The sequence below is a fragment of the Corvus kubaryi genome, unplaced genomic scaffold (genome assembly GCF_017639235.1).
Source record: "Corvus kubaryi isolate FWS band 111438036 unplaced genomic scaffold, C.kubaryi_AGA036_p1.0 37354, whole genome shotgun sequence".
NCBI lineage: Eukaryota > Metazoa > Chordata > Aves > Passeriformes > Corvidae > Corvus > Corvus kubaryi.
Window position 1 is genome coordinate 12,251,730 of NW_024581116.1, and position 25,018 is coordinate 12,276,747.

General features: G+C 37.1%; 1 protein-coding gene across 4 annotated transcripts in view; it reads right to left on the reverse strand.

Moving 5' to 3' along the window:
• Positions 1-25,018, reverse strand: part of GREB1 (growth regulating estrogen receptor binding 1) — an 89,166-nt gene that overhangs the window by 56,891 nt on the left and 7,257 nt on the right. For 2 of the 4 annotated variants that reach the window (XM_042032981.1, XM_042032984.1), the window contains exon 2: positions 8,695-8,936. The exons of 1 other annotated variant lie outside the window; for it this stretch is intronic. In XM_042032981.1, coding sequence (XP_041888915.1) covers positions 8,695-8,703 — 9 coding nt within the window. In that variant the 5' untranslated portion in view covers positions 8,704-8,936. Of the gene's footprint in view, positions 1-8,689; positions 8,937-25,018 lie in introns of all 4 variants that reach the window. One more of the 4 variants, XM_042032982.1, reaches the window with a different exon arrangement.

Genomic DNA, 25,018 nt, shown 5'->3' on the forward strand with positions numbered 1-25,018 from the left:
AAAGCATATTTTACATATATAATCATATTTTAGCATATACTTGTTTGTATCGTGTTAATACTGTACAGAGAGTGTAGCTAATACTACATAACATTGCTATAATATATATACACAAAATAATAGAACCATTATGAGAACTATAAAACAATGCAGGCAGTATTTAAGAAAATTTGGACTAAAAGAAGGCACTGCTGACGAAATACTCATGTATATACACAAAATCAAACAGAAGTTGCACTGAATACTACTGATGTACCCATTTGGTAAATGGGAAATTTGGTAAATGGGAAGCTGCAAAGCCTCTTAGAGATGTTCAGTGCTAATATGGAAGTCAGGATACATCTTCTCTTCCAACATAGAAAGCAAATTACAGTTCCCACACTGATAGGAATCCTCCGGCTCCTTTTAAGTCCTGCTTCCCCCTACACCAAAGGCAGCTGAAGAGAATGAGGAAAGACTGACATCAGTAGTGTCCTTAACCAGCTTTATCAAAGGTATATGCAGGAAACCCCAGGTCAGCTCTCAAATGAATTATATTAAATGCTGTTTCTACACAAAAGCACTAGAAGATGTTTAGTTTTAATTCTAATCCATCCTTCAACCATTATATGACTTGTCTTTGTTACATTGATGTTTTAGAGTTAATGTGACAAGGACAAATTATTACCAAGATACCTGACAGATGCCTGCTTAATTCTTTTCTCTTTTAAATTCTCTCCCATACTATGAACTCTTATTTTTTCCTGTTAGCTTGCAGGCATCTACAGGCTCAGTTACCCATCTCTATCAGGGGCAGGTACAATGTGGTGCTATATGACTGATCATGGGAATCTTGAAAGTCCAGACTAAAGACAAATAAAAATGCATGAACATGCTCTCAACATGTTAACATTCAAAGTTACACCTTCAGGAATGGAGAAAGCATTCAGCTATCATCCATTCCATACTCTTTTATATATTGGCTGTTTTATATAAATATAGAACCAAAACTTGAAATATTAAAATAACAGCCAAAAGACTTTTTGTACCTAAAAAATACTCCTGATATAACACAAGGAGAATATCCAAAAGTTTGCCTGCAGTGGCAGAGGGAGGCTGGATTCTATCTGTTCTGAACATGACCATGCAAAGCAGACTCATATACCTGATTTTCAAATTTATTTACTTCTTTCAATGCTTTATTAAAGCAGTGAAAAATAGGAAGTTTTTTAATTAATCCAGAGTAAGACAAAGTATTCCAAGACAACTCAAAAGCAGACAAATAGGCACATGGACTGCTTTATGCAATGAAGGCTTAGTTGCTCTACTGATCACTATCTGGATCTGTGATGAATCAGAAAACACTACAATATTTGTTTATAAACTCTTTTCCAGAGACACAGTCAACTATTGTTCTGTACAGTTTATTAGGAAAACAAATAGAGATACCATTACAGGGATTAAACATGCTTGCTCGGGATTCATAGAGCCCACGAGTGGTCAGAAGAGAAACCCTGTATTTAATCCTGAGGATGTCAGAAACACAACATCTTGTAAATGTGATTTTACAGATAAATAATCAGTTAAGATTATATGATTTGTGCAAGAGGTAGGTGTTTGAAGCCTTTGCAACACAAGCATGTTTGTTTGTCTATTAGGCTGCAAATTTAATTTTGTGAATGGGTTGGTAGAATGAAACAAAAATATGCTTTCTGGATTTGTAAGCTCTCATGTACTAGTGTGATCATACAATCAGACTGTAAACACAATCATAAACCTGGGAACCTATTTTGGAAGATATGATACATATTTTTTACTCACTTTTCATCATCAAACACACACCACTGGAACCAGAAAATGGGCATTAGGTTAGCTTTTTTGCCAGCACCAGTCTCTGCTGTTCAGAGTCCCACTGACTCTCAATTGCAAGAAAAATTACTTCTCCAAAGCAAGCAAGGGACAAACCATTTCCCACTAACTACACAACAGTTGTCATCCACTCTTTTCTTTAGAGCTGCTCAGACTGTGGTACCTGAATTGTCAGTTGCTGATTCCATGGCATCAGGAAGCAAAAACTGAGTCCTATGTTCACACTTCAATGAACTCAGCATTCCCAGCCCTGATTTATGTTTCTCTTGGATACAACTGGGTGCCACAGGCTGAACTTTCAAATGCTTGTGAAATTCCAAGCCATGCACATAGGCAGTGACCAGATCTACTAAAAAAACCCCATACACTGACACAGAAGGTTGGCCCTCGACCCCATGTACTGATAAATCAAAGGGCACCTCCCTATCACATGGTCAGTTTCCATGGAGAGCATGCAGAGCAAAATACTTGCTCATATAAAGAGGAGAAAACAGGCAAAGATCTGGACCTGGAAGAGCTTCATAAAAGCATGATAAAAAGATAAAAACCACTCTGAGCAACTTGGGAGCCTAAGGAAAAATTGCAGATAAAAATGAAGTGGATCAGGCCAATGTTTTAGAAGCCTATGGATAATGATGGCATAGAGAGATGCTTAGTCGAGGCATCTGAAAATATGACTAAAAGTCAGTGTTAGTCACTGAAGGGAGCATCTTTGAAATTCCAAACAAGGAACTGTCAGCATTTCAGCGGTAAACAGGGACTATGTGATTAAGAAAAACAGGGATCTTTTACAGGGTTTATGTCTGCCATGTATAGAGTCAACTTTAAGTTCAATTGCAGTTGAACTAGCCAGGGTTTAAGAAAACCTGTGATGAACCTGCCCTCCAGTGTTGTGATTCAGATCCCTACCATGAGAGCCATGACAGAAACTGGTCATAGTAAGAGAGGGCGATGGCCAGCAGCAGGAGGACATTCAGTCCCAGCACCCAGATCACAGAGGGAGATCTTGTGCATAGCGGAACAAAGACAGGAACACAGTAGTGACTTTTTAGTTGCAGTGAGGAGCACTAGGGTTTTGTGAAGACTGAAGACCCAGCACAGCAATTCTGGATGAAATTAATCCTACACCTAGGACAGACTGGATATACTAAGGACTTCAGAGCATAGAAAGTAACCCAGGGCTTTTAAGAATTCCCACTGAAATAGACTGATAAAGAAAGTCTACCCTCAGCAGAAACTGAGGAAACTAAAGAGTATATGTGGGCTGTTTATTGACTTAAAAAAATAATCAAGGTAATTAAGTGGGAAATTAGGAAGATCTGGTTGATTTCTAAGAAATTCAGCCTTAGATACAGGTGGGAATGTTTCATATTAAGTTGCAAGTTTTTTGCATTGCAAAATATAATCAACACTGCTACTTTACTACATTAATCCTTTCATCATTGCTGTACAGCAATGGGTGTTTTCTGGGTTTGAGCAGCCAGCTTTCATATTTTTGAAATAGTCTAACAGAGTAATTTCTATTGTATCATTTCTAAGAGGAGAATAGTTAGATGTTCTCATGCTCTCCAAAAGACTTTGCTATCACTATGACAAAAGGCAGTTTTTTGCTTGCATAGAAAGGATTTGTTTGCAAGGACTATGGATTTAGGTATCTAAAATGCTATCTATTAAAATTTTTCTGTGAGGAGGGAGAAAGCATTTTTTCTTTTTTTTTTTTTTAATTGCAGGTTAACAATTTGTTAACAGAATAGTACCAGAAAAGTTGTGTGATCTTTTTGCCCTTTGAACATAAGTTATATTCATCCAGTAACACCCAAAATCCATCAATATTTGTAAAGTTCTGTAAAGTCTCTAGTCATTCTTTAAAACTGTATTAAAACCATCAGTCTAAGAAGAAAGAAATCTTAGGGCAGTGACTTGTATGAAAATATAACTGTAAGAAGAAAAATAAATTTGATTCTCTTCAATGGCAGTGACACATCCTGCAAAATCCTCCCCGTTGATTCAGTCCAGCCATGAAATATCACAATTTACTCTTTTATTCCCATTAAGCTATCTGTAATTACAGTGTTTTCTCTAGTTTTGGATTTGGAAGAATAAATTATTTTTAATCTCCTACATTAATGTGTATCATGTGTAAAAGTGATACTGTGTGGTATCTATTTCCCACAGGTTACAAAAAATCTATTCCTACAAGTTATATAAAATTCTTGATTCAGGAGAACTAAAGACACTGTGATATTAAACCCCTGCAAGAGCCAGTATAGTATTATATGTTATGTATTTACTACTAGCCTCAAAATAAGGTTACTCCATCCAAAGTGACCTTTGGGAACAGTCACTGGTTCATCATGACTCCTGGGAACTACTGCTGAGAGTAAGTATAAGCACCAGAGCTATGCCAAGACATTACAACAGAAAATTGATTTCTGGCACACAGAAATTTTTCCTTCAATTGTTTCATTTACTAATACAGCTGTAGCCCATATGGGCAAAGACAAATTAAAAATTATTCTTCCAGAAATCAACCTAGTTGTCCATGTACCATAAAATTATCACTTGTAGAAGTAATTTACAAAGCCTTTTCTCTCGGTACAAAACCACCTAAAGGCATTGGAAAGAGGTGGATTATTGCCAATTTCTGAGAAAAATATTAATTTCTGGGAGTCAAATCTGTTTCTTCACACTATTCTGCCAGAATGACTTGGAGTAAGAGAGGAAAAAAAGGGCTCAGATGTTTGTGATATATGATATAAACTGATGTTTATGATATAATACTGGAGCGTGCAAAACATTGCCTCATTTGAGATCATTTCCAGACCAACATTTTACCAAAATGATTTTCACCAAAATCTTCAAGAAGGGTTTGGCTTTCTTCTGTTGTTAGTCTTACCCCAAAAGAGAAATTTTCAAGCTTCAAAAGATGCTGAGAAATGAAATTGGCAATCCTCTGCTGAGCTTAACTCTACCATATCAACAAGAATAAAATCAGTAGTCACTTATGATTTGCTGATTGAAATCCACTTCTTTAGGGAAGTAATTTATTCCTCAGCAGTAAAGTTGACAGATGAATGACAAGTCTCTAGTCACTCTGTGTTTCATATATGACTAAAGTTCGACAGTTCAGTAGACCCCATTTGGCCCATTACACTTTAAATGCAACATAAAACCTTTAAATAAAACCACAGTTAACCTTTGCCAGAAATTCTAGCTCATTCTCTGTTACCAGATCTTAGAACTTCTATATATCTTGTACACTTATATGAGAACTGTTGTCTAAATACCAGTCCAGATTCAACTTAATGGTTTCCAAAAAATTTGGGAAGTAGCTCATGATGAAACATAGAGACTCTGATTAAGGTTGATGGCAGGTCACAGAGAACTTAATCCTTCCACCTTTACACAGCCAAGAACAATTGTGCTGCTGTTTCCACAAAATGAATATACTGTAAGAAAACTACTTAGATCTCTCTATCACTTCTTTTTATCTTCTGTTTGCTTTTAATTTTTATTTGAGGTCTTCTTTTGATTTTGAAAATCAGGCTGACTGTAAGCAGGGATTTTCTCCTGCATCAACAGTGAGATTATTTCCTCCCCTGACTCATGTTTCCAACACGATGTTGGAAAAAGAGTGCAGATCGGAAGGTGTTGAGCTTTATTTTTTGGCAACTGTAGATTTCAAGTCAAATTCCTTATATTAATCACTGAAATCAGTTCTCTCACTCACTGCGGAAGTAAATAACTGGGAAATGTCTTTATTCTAAGGAGATTGCTGCAGAGATTAATATGGACACTTTTGCAATGAAATTCAATATAGGAAAATTCTCCCACCTACTGAAAAATCAAGCCCATTTCTTAACTGATAAATATAAAAAGGGATGAAAACAAACTTAAACAAATCATTGTTAAACCACCTCAATAAAAACACTGTTAAAACACTTTTGCTTTCTTTTTTTCTCAAGCAGAAAATAAATCAAAATTTTTAATGGATCATTCTTATTATGGATTTATTTCACATCCATTTTGGCCACATTAAAGACAATTTCATCTAAAAACAAGTGTTTTCTTATTTTTTGCTGAAATTTTTCAACTGCAAAATCAATAAGCAACACTTCTGAGTGTTCATTTTTCCAATTAAAATGCTACAATTCATGCATGGAACAATAGCAAAAATAGCAAATGAATATTTTCTACATAAAAAGCAAAAATAATTTCCCGATATGTCTGCAAAGAAAAAAAAAATTAAACTTCTCATACAAATTCAACTTCACATTGAACCAAAAAAAAAGAAAAAAGCTTGATGAAATCCAGAGCAATCTAAGTTGTCATAAACACATTAAAATATATAGCTGTGCTGAGAGATCTGGACTAAGGCATGTTGGCAACTTAGTGAGAAGGAATCTAAGCTGTGACAGCCTACACTGTAGTTTTCTGGAGAAACAGAAAACTCCTATTGCAATCAGATTCATTTAATTAATTATGGATGAAAGATTGTTTTGGTTTTAAGACACAGTTTGGTCTTCCTTTATGACTACAGAAAATATAAGCTTCTTTCACCCTTGTAACTTGTATGCCTACTCTCAAACAGGAGCTGAATTTTTCTGAGACATTTAAAGCACTGTTTTGTGTTAAAATGACACTATATTTTAATTTATTATAATATAGAAAAAAAAAAGCCAAAGTTCAAATGGCTCAGAGCAGAAAATCTTTTGTTAAAAGCCATATATTGGATTACTATTCAAGTTTTAAAAAATCATAATCATAAGCACTGTTGGGACTGATGCCTGATAAAAATCTGTATCTGCAAAAAAAAATTCAGAAGAAATCTTTACTTAAGACTTTTTCAAGGTGACTTAGAATCTATTATTAACCTATTTTAATTTTCACTGGAAATCTATTTTAGACATAATGATGACATTGATTTTCATTTATTTGCTTTTTGTTTTAGCATGAACCTTCCTTTCAACCACTTGTCATTCCTTAATATCCAGACAACTGGGCCAAGGAGCCACTTGATAAAAATAAATGTGAGCTGGGTGATAGTCCAGTGTTGCACTAATAGTGCAGACTGAGCCTAATATATGATATGTCAATAAATACATTAGGCAATGGCACTTCAACCTGTAAATGCTTTCACATTCCTCTCCACAGGAAACAATGTACTCTGATGCAGATTTCCTTGATTTTCCTGCAGGATCTCATAAACTTTGCAGGTTTTACTGAAGAGAAAATCCCTTATCAGCAGCTTCCAGCATAGAGCAGCTGATACGCTTTACTATTTCTCCAGCACAGAACCCTGACCCTATGGCTGGTGAGGCAGCACTGCCTTGGCTCCCATTTGGCTTTTGTGTGTCGCTTTGATCAGCTCCTGGCTTTGGATGAAAGCAATTCTTTCAGTGGCCACCTTCAAACTCTCTTAAAAAAAAAAAAAGAATTGCATACATAAAACCAATTGAACTTGTTAAGGGGCAGGAAAAAGCCAAGTAGAGGGAGGAGAAAGGGAGGGAAGGAGGTGCCACAAATCAGGGCCAGGAAGCAATGATCAAAGTGGTGACTGGAAAATTAGTAAAAAATATCCCCAAGTTGTACATGTCTGGGGCATTCCCATAAGTACAAAGACTCTCTCACTATTACCTACGAAGGAGACACAACTCTCTTTCCAAGAATTGTCTCAGACATCTCCTCTGTACCTTTGCATACAGCCACTCAAGATGTCAGAATAAAGCAGTAGGGAGCAGATTGGCACGTTGGGAGAGAAATGATCTTGAAATGCATGTTTGCTAAAGAAAGTTCTAAGAAATCAGAACTTGGGGCACAGTACTCTTTCTTCTGGGGACCCATGCTAGAGAGTGTTTCCAAGAATCTTTTCTGAATCCAAAAGGAGTATACAAAGAGTAATGCTGTACTGATGGTACAGGTTAGCTTTTAGAGCCATCCTCAGAACCAGACTTCTGTTTTTCCTTACACCAAATCTCCAGACTCGTTCCTACCCCTACCCCTCCAGGCTCACCCCTGGAAGCAGTGCAGCAGAGGTCTGTGGGGCAGACACATGCACACACAGAGACCAGGATATACAGCTTAAACACACTTTGGAGCGGTCTGTCAAGGCAGCAGAGGCAGAGCCACTGCCTGTGGCAGTTCTCCAAGGATACACACAGAGTGCATAGGTTCAGAGGCTTCGCCTCATTCACAGCAAACGGCCTCACTGCTTGAAAGACAGCTTCACTGATTTCTACTAGCAGAGCACACTCCACTGTTATCTGGGTCATATTTTCCATCTAATGAACAAAGAGTGGACACAAATACAATGGGAGCAGTCTAAAATGTCCCTCACCATCTGTGGATAGCAAATACATCTGTAGATGAGTGTATCACATTACAAAATAGATCTGAACCTCAGGGTTTACTCAATCAGGTGATCAACTGCACATGTATTATATGTTGAAAATACATTAAATAAGAAACATTCACAAACACAAATATGCCATCCAAAGCATTAATCAAATATCTATTTAATTCATTTAAGAAACTGAACTTAGCAGTTTTAGATCTGAATTGTCTATTTTGAGAGTTTAAAAATTCAACTTGTCTGAATTTTTAGTATTTCGAATTTTTCCTAAGAGGAGATCACTTGACCCAAGGGCAGAAAACAAGAGACAGAAAATGCAGACAAATTAATATATTTAAAACATGAATATTAGCTGTAAAATGTCTCACAAATATTAGACTTGAACAGGAACGAATATAAGACAGTGTATGTTATGATATATTAATATTTTTTATTAAACATAAACAGTATTTTTCAGCATGGAAATATGCAATAAAAAATATACTGTACCGTACTGAAAGCATGTGCTCCTCAGTGACTTCCAGTAAACGACTCCTGAAGTTTCATATCCTGATTGCAGTGCTGAATACCTCACACCTGTGGTAACTGCCAGTGATTATGTCTTTGTGGAGGTTTCTTTTTGTTTCATTTAGAAGAGTCTGCTGCTTGGCAAATTGGTGAGCACACTTAAGGCTCCTGAGTCAGCACTGTGCGCAACTGAACAACTCAGTCGGGTCACCATGACATGAACGCTTTCCTGTCACAGTAAAGCACAAGAAGGTTTCAAAGCTATTTATTCTGCAGCTATGGCAAAAACAATGAGACCACAATATACCCTGGCAAGCTGTTTTCTAATTTGTGTGCTGGCTATAGTAAATGATAAATGGTCTGACTTTATGTCTTATTAATACAAAAGTGCGATGCTGGGTCATGATGCTCCCAGCCAGGCACACAAGAATCTATCAGTCTGAAACATTATTAAGATCAACAGTTTTGTTGGAGGTTTTTGCAAGGACTGAAAGGGTTTGGTTTTTTTAAGAAACAAGGGTGATATCAAAATCACTAAAGAAAGCATAAAGTGTGTACTGTGGGTACTTTGTTTTGCTAACAGAATAAAAGATTAACAGGAGAACAAAATCAGGTATGTAGCAATATTATTTTTGTGTTGGTACTATGCCTGTATCTTCTGAACAAAAGGATAGGAAACCAAAACAATATATGAGAGAACATGTTCAATATAACGCTGTGATATACCAAGAAGCAGCTGTTACATCATATTTAAACTTCAGAAGATAAAAGTAATAATTCTGATAATTGAATTTTCTTTTTCTTGTGTCTCCAAGTCATGCAACGTTCAGATATGTGCTTGATTTTAAACTCAGTTAAATACTACTGAAATGAGTAGAATCAAGCACTTGTCTAGGCTCCCAGTTGAACTAAGGTTCTGTATAACCCTTATATGCAGCATTATAAAGTTTATATGCAGCGTATTTTTGGTACAGCTTGTGAAACTTCATTTTCACCCTTCACTCCCAGGATATGGTTTCATGACTGGCTCAAGCTACTCTAAACTCAGGTTACTGCTGAAAAAGCAACATCTCTCACTCTTGATCATATATTCCCCCTCTGTTGTTCAGTGGCATTGATGTCAGCTGATACAACTGAAGACTAGCAGTTTTTGTAGGGTCATGTTTTGCTAGGTCAGATCCCTCATCTAGCTATGCATAAAGTATATGTCCATTAATATATAAAAAAGAAAAGTACCAGTACATGGCTAGGGAGGGTGGTGAGAGCAGTCTCTTTTTCTACAAAAATGCTTTAAATAACACTTTTAAATTTTAAAGATACACCTTCTGATTCTTCTGTAACGTAAGAGGGAAAACTCTGAATTTTAAAGCCTATTGGAGAATTGTTGGGAACTTCTGTGACTTAGTGCTTTCACTGAAAACAATTTTCATATTAATTGAAAGTTTTCATTGTTTATTTGGTAATTTTTTTAAATGTATGTTCTCTATATATACTCAACATGCTTTGATTTTTGATTGGTCCTGAACTGGTCAGGCAGTTGTACTGGATGATCACTGTGGGTCTCTTTCAACTGACAGGCTCTACTTTAGTCTAGTCAATTTTATTCTTAGATTTTAGATTAAAGTACTCTATTAAAGAATGTGAAAAAGACACTGTACAGAAAGTAGTAAATAATGATTTAGGAGACTGGTGTCTTTTTCTCTTATTATGGAAGTGAACCAGAAGCTTTATAAATGTTCTATACTTAACACCAAATACAGGGGACCTCAGCCATGCATTTTCAAGTAGGGTACAAAATCATTCAGCTAGGAAAAGCAGGAATGACTGTTTGGTTTCCTGTCAGCACTGTACAACCCTCACAACACTGTACAACGTATTAACCTGACCAGACTGGCACTTGAAAGATCATACTGACAGCCAAAGTTGAGAGAAACCCAAAAGGAAAACAAACACTGCAAGAAATAAATATGCACATGTGTGAGAGGTGATTTTTGAAAGAGTCACTTTTAATAATTTACCAGGTCAACAAAAACACCAGCCAGGAAATTTATGTTTTAAAGAAATATAACTTGACTGATGCCAGCCAAACATATTTGCCCCATAAGTGTAGTGCATTCGTGAACAAAATTTCTCTAGGATGCCCTGCCCAGGATGTTTTCTAGAACAAAGTCTAGGATGCTGCAGTGTCTGTCTCTGACTTTGCTTTATGGCTAGAAACACCACATCAGTGTTAAAGAATATTAGCATAGGGTAGATGTTAAAGAAGAATATGTTAACCTGATATTCAGTAATGGAATGCAGAAAGTAAAAGAAGCCTGCCTGCTTTGGATATAAGCATGGAGCAGAAGTTCCAGAGGAGGAGAAAGGGCAAGACAGCACAAAGGGCCCTATTGTGTTTGATTAGTAGCCAGAGCAGGAATTCCAGGAATGGGGAATGAGCATAGAGTTTGTGTATAAGAGGTCTTGTATACAGAAGCAGTGAGAGTTGGTCATTATGCAGCTGGTGATACATCATCGACCAGAAAAGAGGGGCTCTGCCTGCTGAAATGAGCTGCTGAATCTGTGTGAAATGAGTCAGTAATGTAAGTGATGAATTGACAGAACAACTGTATGGGGAAAGCTGATCATGTAATTATCCCAGCAAAAGGTATGTGAAATACATACCTTGTACCCTAGGCATTGAAGAAGAGTATCTTATTTTGTATTTCACAGATTGTGTACACTGGAATAAAAGTGAAACATGGCATATAACTTGAGGTTATAACCTCAGGGTTACAAGATTTTCAAAAGTCTAAAGCACAGGTTCAAATACCAGCACAAAAATCATAAATGGCATAATAAAAAAAATTTACCAGTACATGCATTTATAAGGCAGAATGAGGAAAGAGTTGGTCCCCTGTGCAATCAGAAAGGAAAATTAAGATATGAATGTAAAGTGTAATGCTTTTTTTTCCCAAGAAGATAAGAGAAGGTTATTTGTGATCAAATGACTGATTTGTCCAGCAGCTTTAGCAGGTAGAAGTGGAGACTGTTACTTGAAAACACCCCAAGAACTCAGTATTTGAAGCATTCTATATGCAGACTGCGTATGAAAGAACTAAAACCGGGTCCTGCCACTCAGAATGACTGGTTTAATTGCAAGACAACTATTTTTCTTCTCAAAATGTTTTTAAAATGGTTGTTGGCATACCTGCCTTTTGTGTTTATATAGAAATAATACTGAAATGTGTATAAAATCTTCCATAAAATATCATCTATATAAGCTAAAAATATATAGCACACTGGTATGGAGGGTACTTATGTGGAGCCCAGATTGTCTCCTCCATGAGAAACACGCTCTGTCTTGTACTATGAACACGTACGAAAGGAGACATTTAAGATCATCTAGAAACACAGACTGCAATTAAGCTGCCTAACCACAGGTATTGTCTAACTTTGAGATGTTCTGGGTCATCCTGTCTGGATTCTGACTGCTGCTCCAAAGAAGCAGAGTTCTGAGGCAAGGCCTCTGTCATATGTGCCAGTCCTTTATGGACACCTCAGGTAAATCAATGAACTGAGTAAACCATGAAACCAGGCACCTGTATTTAGGCAACTGAATTAAACTCCAGGTATCAACTGTTTCACTAGGCAGAAATTTCCATTATAATCGATAAAACCAAGGGATCTGAGAGAGATCTGAGAGATGATTCAGCTGACCAGCTGCCAGTGTTTATTTAGCTCAACATGAGCTGACTCCCTCCTCTGGCTCCATTGACCACACTTGGCTTCACTGACCACAAGGAGCTGCAGCTGTAGCTGCATGAGGACGTCTGTATTTAGGAGTCTTGGGGCTCAATTCAGTTGTGTAGACAGAGATGTTAAGTGGTCTTTGATATGCTCCAGGGTATCTGAGGCAGTGACACAGGTACCACAAACACCTCTAGGAGATCATGCCAGGCAGAATACCTGAGGACATCTCAAATGGCAAAAGAAGCACATAAACAAGACACAGAAACACATCCTCCATCTCAAACTAAATTTGACTCTCAAAGTCAAAAACTGGCATGTCTATGGGTACATCTACAATGTCAAGTGACTCGGCTTCCAGTTTGCTTCTAGCTGCCCATCACCTAACTACCTACACTGCATACACATTAGTTTACATCCAGGCACTGTGCACTCAGCTTTAGTTCTGCAAGAGTTGAATAAAGCCCTCCTTTCTCTAGAGACTGAAAAATTAAAATAAACAGGGTCATGCTGACCTCAAGACAAGCAACAGACTTAATTACTGCAACAGACAACAATGAATTATACCTAAGCAAACCTCCCATTCTTTTTCAATAGAATGCACTACTAATCAGACACATTGTTTTACAACTGGCACAACCTACACCAGAAAAATCCTTCCTTTCTTCAGGGCACAACAGGAATATTTCAGAATGTCACATCTGTTTCTTCATCGCTCTTAACAGTCACAAACTCTTGCTGATTTTGTGTCTTACCCACATTTAATTTTTATTCACACACTGCACAAAAGCATCCACCACATATTCAGTCATGCTGTACCTGTGTAAAAATCTTAAATGCATGTTCACAGACCATTTTTTAAAAACTTAAAAGCCACAGCCTGACTGATACTTCTGTAGCTATTAAAGACTCCAGCTGTTCAAAACACTTCCTTAAGAGTGTTCCTGCATCTCTAGTAATTGTCGTATGGGCAAAAAAGCCTCTGAACCTCCAGGCTGAGTAACATCCCTTTGAGTGCTTAGAAAAACAGCTCTTAAGAACTCTCAGCTTTCTGCGTTCCCTTTGTGAAAGAGCTCGTATGCCAAGCCATGTGATGGAGGATGCTGTACAGTACATTGGGTCAGGAGACAAGATGTGGCACCATCTTATACCCAGGGAACAGGGGTATACATCACATTCTGCTGCGAATGTGAACTGAAACTAACTGAACAAATCCTGTGCTCAGTTTGTGTGATTTGATATGCTGTGTTAACCACTGCCTATCTCCAGCTACTGAGACAGCGAGGATGTTATTCCACCGCAAACTGTTACTCATACCATTCCCACTCATTCCATGTTTTGCACCTATTTCCCAATTTGCCATTTAGGTATATTTCCAAGCCCCACATATTCTTTGGAAGGAGTCATGTCTATGTGTAGCCATGGATGGCTTTTTTCATATTCAATGCACCAAGAGAGGAACACATATCCCTGTTTGCAAGCCAAACAAATATAACACAGTACAATTACACACACAGCTGTTGTACTACAGCACATCTTTCTATTCAAAAATCTTACTCTAATTACTATGAATCATTAGAGTTTTAATCTCTTTAGTTCACCTTGAATTTAGATATATTTTTCTTAAGAATTCTGTCATCTGGTGACTTATAATACTAAAGAGCTTAGTGCTGTATATTGGATGTATTAATTGAGAATGCTCACAACAGTATAGTTTTCAATCTCACTTAAAAAGTGTATCACCTTACTTTTGAGAGCCACCACAATCTCCAGCTTCTCTTCTTTCAGATCAGGAATTATACATCACAATTCCTGAACACTTCAGTGATTATTTAATATCACCTTCAGAGAAACACAGGGAAGTAAGTGTATCTTCTTCCTCCATTTTACTGACTTACATTCAGATTTACAGTCTGACGTGAAATTAGCATAGCTTCTGTGAGCATCTGAATCTCTAATTATAAATGAAATCCATGCCAGGTAATGTTATCTAAATACTTTTAAGAGTCTGAGTTCAAAAATTTCAATCGATGTCGAACTGTGGAAAAGCCCAGATCTGAATGCATCTTGTTTAATATTTACTATTTAGTTTAAATGTTCGAAGATTTATGGAGTTTAGAGAAATTAAAATTAATCTTTCTACTTCTGTAATTCTAGTTGGAAAGCCTAACTCTATGGCCACATAAAAACAATCTTCAAAGTAAGTTTTCTGATAAAAAGTAGATTTTTTTTTCTTTATTTCAGTAAATAGTGCTAGAAATTCCCTGTCACTTTTGAATAATTATAAGCTATAGATGAGGAAAAATAAAGCATAAAGTTTTCACATCTCCTGTTGTCTTCCTCTGCTGCTCCTTAACTGATCTGCAATAAGAGTAGAGACCAAAATCAACACGAACCAGACATTTGTCCTTGCAGCCCAAAAAGCCAACTGTGTCCTGGGCTGCATCCAAAGCTCTGTGGGCAGCAGGTGAGGGAGGGGATTCTGCCCCTCTGCTCTGCTCTGGTGAGACCCCACCTGCAGTGCTGCATCAGCTCTGGGGTCCCCAGCACAGGAAGGACACTGTTGGAGCGAGTCCAGAGGAGGCCACAAAGATGCTCAGAGGGATGGAACTCTCCTGCTATGGAGACGGGCTGGGAGAGTTTGGGTTCTTCAACCCAGGAGAAGAGAAGGCTCTGGGGAAACCCTAGAACATCTTCCAGTGCCTAAAGGGGCATTACAAGAAAGCTGGAAGAGGGACTTATACATACAGTTTTTTCTAACCAAAAAAAAAAAAGAAAAAAAGAAAAAATCAAAACATGTCTAGTATTTGCAAATAGAATAAATAGTATTGAAGACAGGGAATTCAGCTGCCTCTGTTTTTCCATTACATAAAAACAACAGGCAGTTATTTGAAGGAGCTATAGACACTATTTTGCAAACTTTGGATCCTTTTTCTCATTCTGTTCTTGAGAATCAATTCATCATTACTCTAAGTTTTATTATACCTAATTCAAAACAGCACAGGCGTTTAAACAAGTTTAGTCTATCAACTCACCCCAGGCAAAAAATACAAAGGGATGAATCCTTCATCATTTTCTCATATATTAACATAATTGCGCTTAAAATACTTTCATTATGCTACCACCATATTAAATTTAGTGCAGTTTCCAAGGCCTCAAATCTTCACTTTAAACAGAATACTGAGTGTCAAATTGCAAAGGCAAAGGTCCTACAAAATCTACTTTAGTTTAGCATTCTGAACAACCAAAATGTGGTGCTGCAATAGCATAGTGACTAAATATGCTGCTGCTGAGCTTTGGAAAAAATAGTAAAAATTTTTAAAAATAAATTATTTATTATAAAATTACATAATTAAGTATAATGTTTGCTCTTTTATCCTCAGTATTTATCAAAAAGCCATTCTGGACCCAAGTCTGCCAGAATAATAATAAATTCATCAACAAAATTAGGACTCAATTTGACAGATGTGTGATTTCTGACATTATGCTGAAAGCAATGTTAAAATCTTTACCATTTTTGACACCTCATACTACAGAAAAGAAGCTGGAGGGAAACACTGTCATTATGACATTTTGACCTAGTTTGGCATTTTGTCTTGTTCTTTTTTGAAATCATGATTGCATGTTCTGCAGCACATACACAAGTAGTATTAGTAGGAAAGGCAATCCAGAGCAATGGAGCTATTGAAAAAAGCAGTACAAATTGCACATAGTATTATTTCAGTTGGTTGCTGGTGTCCCACGCTTTTCAAACGCGCTGGGCATTGCTCTCGCATTTGAGTATTACCCATTGTACAATGTCCCTGCAGCAGAGAACAGTCTCTCATGATCGAGAGAGACTTAAAGAACAGAGCTCATGCGACTGGATGAAAGAATGGAACAGCACTCTAAACAGCCAGCAGGAACAGTACAGAATGGTGTGTCTGAAACACCACAGCCGGACAGATTGCACCAACTGGCAAGTTAGGAGCAAGCTTTTATGTAACAGCAAATTTCTTCCCTTTAACAGGTGGCTCGTACACAACTGCCAGCATCTATTTTCCCCTGTAATTATGCATCCAGTATATTTTACATACACATGTCATTTGTCCAATAGCAGTAATAATTTCATATCAAAGACAGTCTTTTTTCTAGACATTTGATAAAGGCTCTTTCAGAAAAATATCGCAACTTATGGTATAAATGAAAGCATGAAGAAGATGCATTCAGAAATGTTAGCACAAGATCAGCAGAAATAAATATAAACTTCTAATAAAAACTTTGCAAGTTACAATTGTCTTTGATTCTGAATAGTTAACCTGCCTGAAGAATAAAGAAAAACATTCTATTAAAGGTACCCAAGCATTACCTCTATGACAGAATAGGGGATGAACTATAAATGAAGAATGCTCGAGGATTTATCCTATGCAAGGAAACGTGAAAAATTACTGAGTAATAATCATTACTGTTGCTTGTCTACAAGCTGCCTTAGACTCAGGAACATCATCTCTGCCTAAAGAAAAGTATGAATCAAGACCATAGGAGGGCCCAGATCACTTTCAGGTAGAAATATTACCCTTCTTCATTGTCTCCTGTGCCAAAAACTCTGAAGAAGAAAAGGCAGGAATAATTGGTTCACAGAAAATAACCCTACCTCTTCTAGAATTCTGTTATCTAATTCGCTCTTTCTAACATTCTGACTGATGACTTCTTTCAGTGCTTGACATTATGGACTTAGAAATTGTACATTATTATCTTGGCATTCAATTACTAGTCTATAAACTACATGAACAGCATCTTCCCATTAAAGTGATATCCTTTACCAAAGCAGAGCTTTATAGAACTTTCTCTGATTGAATAGGTTTTTACTTTATAAGCAGTTTTGAACCTTTGCTTCCTTCAGATAAATTTTATGTATCACTTCATTATTTTTTTTCACACGACAGTGTCCCAGTATGCTATTAAGAAGTCCTTTTTAAGCAACAGCTATATTCCAGTGATGGATAAAAATAAATCAGGTGGGTAGGTACTACCTGTGCATACATACCTACTAATACCTACACACACACGCAGAGTCTTATGTGTTCTTAGGCTGAGGCTCAGTTATCAATGCGTAATACAACTTGCTTATTTATAGTTTTCTTCATCAATTGACATTCATCACTCTACTTGCATGACCTCCCAAGAATTTTGCATAAAAGGCAAAGACAAAATATGTCCCTTACGCAGTAATATAACTTCTAGTTATTGCTATTCGTCACTTCTCTGTATGTCACATTCAACAGTCCTTAGTGATAGACTCCAGAGAAATGAGTTTATTGGAAGGCACATGCAGATGAAGCCCCTGCCATTAGCACTACTCCACAAGGCAGGGACTCTCACTCAAGTGAGGTTGCAGCTTCTCAGGAACCCCACCTATTTATCAGCTACATATAAACTGGGAATGTTGCTCCTTTGCCATGTCTATATTGCTAAATAAAACCAGGCCACTGGTGGTTCTGTGGCACAATCATGCTCACTCCCTTGAATACATGTAGTGCCCTATGGCTTTGTGGGCATATTAAGTGTGGTTTGAGTCAGAATTTTGATCAGTGACAGGGCTGTATTGCAAGTCATCATAGTGATGCTTTCACAGCACGGAACTGAACGGCTGTGGAAAGCTTTAGTGGGGAAAAGCTGCTGGGACAGTATGTGAGGTCCGTGTGCTCTGGGAACAGTCCCTGGTGCATGCCATTCCCAGCCCAAGCACTGCCTGGAAGACTTAATGACTGCCACAGGCCAAAACTGTACCAGGAACCACTCTGGCTGGAAGTTCCAACTCAGGCTCACCACAAACTGCCTTACCTTAGCTTTTGAGGTTCTGCCTTCAAATTCATGTGCACCCTGGTCAGAGTTTTCCCTTCTTTGCCCTACTTTCTCTGATCTCTTTTTTACTCACTGTCTTTTTAAAACTTGTTGCTCTCAATGCCCTCCCCAAAAGTGATACACATACTCCACTTCCACCTACCTCTCCTTTCCAAGAACTGGAATATTCAACAATGAAACAACTAATACTGACACTTGGAAACCATTAGGCTTTGAAATTATCATTGTTTAAAAGATTAAGAGGTTGCATTTTGAGACTGTTGCAAACCTGTAGACACTATAATGGTATTGCAGCTGAACATATACCCATGTAATAAGACACATCATTTTCTTTACCTTTAAACTTCATAGATTAAGTAAATACAGGAGCAAGTTGAATATCTGATTCATTATAATACTAAAGCTTCTACATCAACTCCTGATTTTCTGTGGGTAGATTGTCCAAACTATGATTTAAGCCTTGCATTTCCTCCCTGCCTTTGGTTACACACAACACTATTGACACTGCTCATGCCACTCAGCAACAAATTTCTTTAGGCTATTCCCATTCTCTTCACAAAGAGGTTCACATTTTTTATGTGTATCCTTATCTGTTTATATTTTTTAAATTGTTTTTACTTCCTCTCTCTTACTCTGTCCCATCTGTGTGCAGTATCAATGAGCACTGACTGTACAATGCTTGCTCTTCATTTTCTGAGGCAGGTCAGACTAGACATGAGATTCAGCACATGATAAAGAGAAGAGCTAAATAGTTACAAGCCTTAATTTAATATACAGAAATTAGAGGTAGGAACCTCATTTTGTAGGGGAGCAGATACATTTTGTTGCAGCATCATCTGAACTTAGGCTGCAGCTTCTCTGCACATGAAACCTGTGTTACCCAGCAGCATTTCCTTTTCACTTTTTTTCATATTACTCAAATTCCTGTGTGGTCTCCCATGGTATGTAACAGGTTTCCCATGTAATTCTTTCTGATAAATTTGTGACAGAATCTAAAGATATTAGTAATCAATACATCTCTAGATATCCATGATCAAAACTCTTTTCTGAAAGACTATTAGATCAAAAACTGGCTAAACACCATAGGAGAACACTTCTTCAGAAATTACTGTTAAATTCGTATTTAACTATTTAATCTAATTGTACCATATAAATATACATATATATATATTTTTTTTTTAAAGCCAGAAGAGAAGCAATAGTAACAGCAAGCCATTTCTTCATTTCAGTTCTGTTGCATGATAATTCCAGTGGCTACCTTGCTTCTTTTATGAGGAAGAACATTGAATCGTGGAATCACTGAATGTTTTGGGTTGGAAGCAACCCTTGAAGGTCATCTAGTCCAACCTCCTGAGCAGGGACATCTTCAACTTGACCATGTCACTTACAGTACCATCCAACCTGACCTTGAATGTTTCCAGGGACAGGCACCTACCATCTCTCTGGGCAACTTATGACAGTGTTTCATCACTTCCATCAAAAAAACCCCTTCCTTATAGCTAATCTTAATCTAACCTCTTTTTTTAAAAAACCATTACCCCTTATCCTATCACAACAGACCCTGCTAAAGTCTCATGCGTTGAACATTCCATCCATCAAATCCATATCTCTCCAATTAATAGAGAAGGATGTTCTTCACTCATTGAAAATATTCTCTTCTGAAAAGTTAGGGACAGGGAAGTTTGCAAAATCAGGATGCAGCTATGACAAGAAAAAACACAGATGTAGTAAGAAAAAGATTAAAATGCTATAGGAGGTGCAATACTTTGTTTTCCATGTTTTTTCCAGAAGTAGCATTATATGGTCTATTATAAAATATATTAACTATGGAGTGCATAGTATCAGTGTTCAAGATCCATACCCTGAAAGTGAAAAGCATTTGGACTCTCAGAGTAGCAAGGAAAATGAATATGACCATGAAGGCTCTCTGCGGTCACTCAAGCACGCAAGCAAACCTGTAGCTCTTCATCTTCTTTACTAGATGTAAGGTAGTAATGATGAATCATCTAGCAGCCCCAGTTTTCAAGTGCAATATCCATCCAAACAAATAACAATTATCCCAGCACATCTGTTACTTGTTATAAACTTTAGTGTAGCAAGTGATATTACTATCCATGTTCTCCCAGTTAAACTTAACTCATAGATTTATATCAAAGTTTTCTCTTTAGTCCTAAATTACAGTAAAATGAAATATGGTAGAGAAACACAAGGTCCTTAAACAGTTTCATTTCAGACTTTCAAAAACACATTGCACTTACACTTTTAGCTATATGAAAAGATGTCTCATAACCACCTGCTAAAAAATCCCAGCTCCTATTTCCTCTGTTTAAGAGAGTTGTCGATTCGACCACAGGTTTATTTTTAATACTTACATTACCATTTGGTTTAAGCATCTTCATATTGAATTAATGTTGTTTCCTTATGACAATAATGCAATTATGTGTATTCATGTGGTCTAATTTTAGTAAAGATTTCAAGTATATTCTAATTAATTATATACTCTTAGCAAAATGTGTGCAGCAGTGAATTCTAAAAATTGGGTTTATCAAATATTCCTAGAGACTGATCCATAGCCAGAAATTGTACTGAGTCCTCAGTCCCGCAAAGAATGTTTTTTACATTGTGTCTTCTTAGTTTAAAAAGGGCAGCAGCATTGCACAATGACACAGGCACTATCATTGGCTCTGAATCAGCTAAAAACCCCCAGAGTTTGCTTCACAGGAATTACCAGCACAGGCCCATTTCTAGGCTGCCTTCCTCTCTGTTGGTCCCTATTTTAGGCTTAATAGGCTCTTATTTTGCTCGGGCCCAGTTGATTACACCAGCTGTTCACCATGAGAATTTGCAATGTCTCTGCAAAACTGAGGGTTTAAAGAGCTCTGATCTCTAAAAAGAAATCCAAAATAACAAGAAGCAAATAGTATTTCTTTTTCTCATAACATTTTATTGCATTTAGCACAAACAGCTCACAATAGCTGTTCCTCCACCAGTGTACTAAAAGGACGAATGGATTTGAAATATATTATCTTGAAAATGATGGCATAACACTTCCAGGCTTCAAAGTCAGTATTTCAAGCATGAATTGCATAAAATATCATCTCCCTCTTGTCTTTAAAAATACCTCAGGGTACATATAATACATTAATAAAACCAACCAAACAAAAACAATCAACAAACCAAACTTCTTAGCAACTGTTAAAGAAAGGTAGGGGGTTTGTTTTGTTTCGTTTTCTCAGATCAGTTCTCCATAAAATGTCCATGAAGGCAAAAAGGAATTCTTTGAAACGAAGGCCTCATTACTTATACGTTATGAAAAAAACATTAAAATTGATTTTTGGATGTGCAGTGTCTAATTTATAGGCTTGACTAATCTGCATTTTTAAAAACTAACAGATTTTTTTACTGGTTAGTGCAAATGTTATTGATCCGCTTTCTTGCTGAATTAATAGCACTATGATAGGACAACTCGCTTTCTCAGCATTCCCAATGTTTTCCTGAAAAAGAGGCCTATTACATGGCAGGGGGCAAAGGACAGGCCTTGATAACACTGTTTAGACATTTCTTTGATGTCCACAGGCATCATCCTCGACAACTGACCACCAGAGACAAAAGAGTACTCTTAGGCTGCTGGAAATCCCAGCCATTCTTCTCACCACCTTTTGATATCCCAAGGCTTCTCTACCCTGACCTCTGCACTCTGACATCCCTATTTGAAGGATGGTCAGAAATGTCAAAAAATTCTTTCCAAATTTAGCCAATGAACTAAGGATTTATTTTGTTTTATCACAATTGCTTCATGTCCTAAGGTACTTGTGGGAATACCAAGAAGATTTTACAAAGAGAGTAGAAGGAAAAGTGTCAACAAGAAAAAAAACTTTTGAGTTTTTGGTTTTGAAACCACTCTCAAACATCTGCCTTCTAAAAGCCAACTGCTCTGTCTAAAATGCCTTGACAGTGCCATCATGATGCTTTGATTGTGCACATGTACCCACAGTATTTCTACCTAATCAGTGTCATAGAGAATTCTACTTCTAACACGCAGATGTTGCTTGCTGACATAACTTCACTCAATAAACATACACATTTTAAATGGTGTGCATGTTGTATGCTAAGGACTGATACAGATTTTTATACATTCATATTTTATAACATTTTTCAAACAGTGTTTCTCTCTAGACACCTGTGTTATTGATAATTGGAGCAGTTTTCCCATTTTCCAGAATATTTAGAGAATAATTTTCCACAAAACTACCAGAGATTACCATGGGTGCTTTTAAACAGTTTCATTTCCCACCTTTCTGAGGGATTGAAATTGAACAAAATGGTCAAACAGAAATAATACACATCCAGACAAAACCCTGGAAGTCAGGCAAACACCTAGAGAAGCACCCTTCTCCCCTTCATTATTATGGGAGGTCCTACTGAAAACCCACTCTAAATATGTAAGTGAACTCATATGTACAAGTAAAAACTCTTAACAAGACCAACCTACTGAGGATCCATACATATGCACAAATTTGGAGTTTAGCCAAACTAGTGACTATATTTGGTCTCTTGTGCTTTGACAACAATTTTTGTAGCACACTGCTAAAATATCATCCTGCCATGAAGTTCTATTGCTCGAAATGAGGACAAAGTCTGCTCCAAAATTTGATGGATTTCACAGTATACAATCTTCTAAACTAACTTTGGTTTAATAAACTATGCCCAAGTGGTAAATTGTTTGGCTTTGATTTTTTTTTAAACTGGCATTGATACTATTTTTTCCTACACTGACAATATTCCTCCTAATTTAAAAGTCAGTGATGTACCAGTGTTAATGCAACAGATAAAGGGTAACAGATAAATGTCAACATTTTAAAAATAAAACTATTCATCATTTATAATGCAAACACTGGGATTTATAATGCTTGTTTTAAAGCCAGTTCTAAATCACCTTATATTATCTGCTCAGCTTAGCCAATGTTTATTTACTTTAATGTCTGTCAGAAAAGAGTGAAACTGAATTCACAAAAGGAATGGTGTGGGATTCAAGCAGCCAAGAATCTTGACATCTTTAAAAACTCTCTTCTCCTCTATATTAGTTTACTACCATAAAAAAAATAAGGCATAAACCAGCAAGAAAAAAAGTAGCAAAGAGGGGGAAAAGATGTGTTTTTTTAGAAGTTTTAGAATTCATAAAGTTCTCAGACAAAATGCTGATGATAGCCATATAAGGGCTGTTCAAATTGATCTTTCTGGTTTTGGTGAGTTTTGAATTAAACCAGACCCCAAGGATTTCTGTTCAGTGATAGATCCTGAGGATTTATGTTCAATGTTTAATCATGTTTGTTATTTTTAAAATAAATTGCATGTGCTTAAACAGAACAGGGGGCCTGATTCTGAATCAGAGCCCTCAGAGCAGCTCCAGCAAGAATGTAAATTAGATAAAGTTAAAACAGGGGGAAAAAACTTAATGAACCCCAAGTCTACAAATATTTTCATTTAACTGAATCCTGACCATGGATCATTCAAACTACTTGTGAACAGGCAACATACGTACAAACCTAAGGTCATACCTATATAGCAAGAAGAAAATACTGAAAAATCAGTGGCACTAATTAAATGCACACAAGGCCATCAACAAATCTTCCACTTCTGGCAGTGCTCACTGAAAGATTCCAATCTATTTTATAGAGGCTCATTACTGCTCTGCTGTTGGAAATCATTGCCCTGCCAGTTTTACACACATTGTTTTCCTTGTGAGCAATCTCTGACCCTCTTTGGTAAAAAAAGTTAACACTGTTATAGTAATACATCTTCACCAGCCCTATTAATTTCAAACAGAATGGATTAGGAGCCATGCACAGGAGCAGCTCAACTGGCACAGTCACCTCTCTGGCAGAAGTGCAGTAAGGAGTTATTAGGGGCAGGAACCATCTCAGCCAGCACAGTTGCAGTCAGAAGAGGATGTGTGAATAAAGCCTTAGTAAAACACACTAGCTTTTCATGTGCATGCATTTATACACAGCCCTGAGTGTTGGCAAATTCTTTGGCTGCAGTTACACTTAATTCTGATGCAGGTAGAAGATACAAGGAACAGATTATTCCTTTGCAGTCCTGCTGTTTGTCAGACTATTTCTCATGCATTGTGACAGCGTCTTTAGGAGTTTCCAGACTCTCATCACATAAACTAACAAATACAACTGTGAAAGCAATTTCTAATTGGATATATCAAAAATTGCACCTTAAAAAGAAAAGTTTATTTCATCCTGGACCCACAGAAGCACACAATGGAAAAAAAAACCAACCAAACCTCAGAAAGCTTTCCCTGTAGATTAAGATCTATTTGCAAATTTAAAGGGATCATTCTTACTGAGTAAAATTTAGCTTGAATTCAAGATAGCCTTTTTTCTTTAGAAAGTGAACACAGTGCCAAAGAAACAAAATTACATGCAAAAGCACTGCCACCTAGGAGTGAAAGGACAGCGAAGCAGTAGAGCTAATTTGAAATGGGAATAGCACCATCCATAAAGCTTTGTTTTCTTGCTGCCATCCTAGACACCATTACTTCACACCCAGACTGACCTGTCAGCACGACCATACACCTCTACTGTTACGAGCATCTGGCTCAGGAAGAGATACCAGGACTTTATGCCCAGGACTGGAGAATTGCCTGAATTCACACTGCAAGACCATGTTCACATCACCTGATGCCAGGCCAAAGTGTCTCTGGGCCTCAGCTGGGCCTCCATGGCT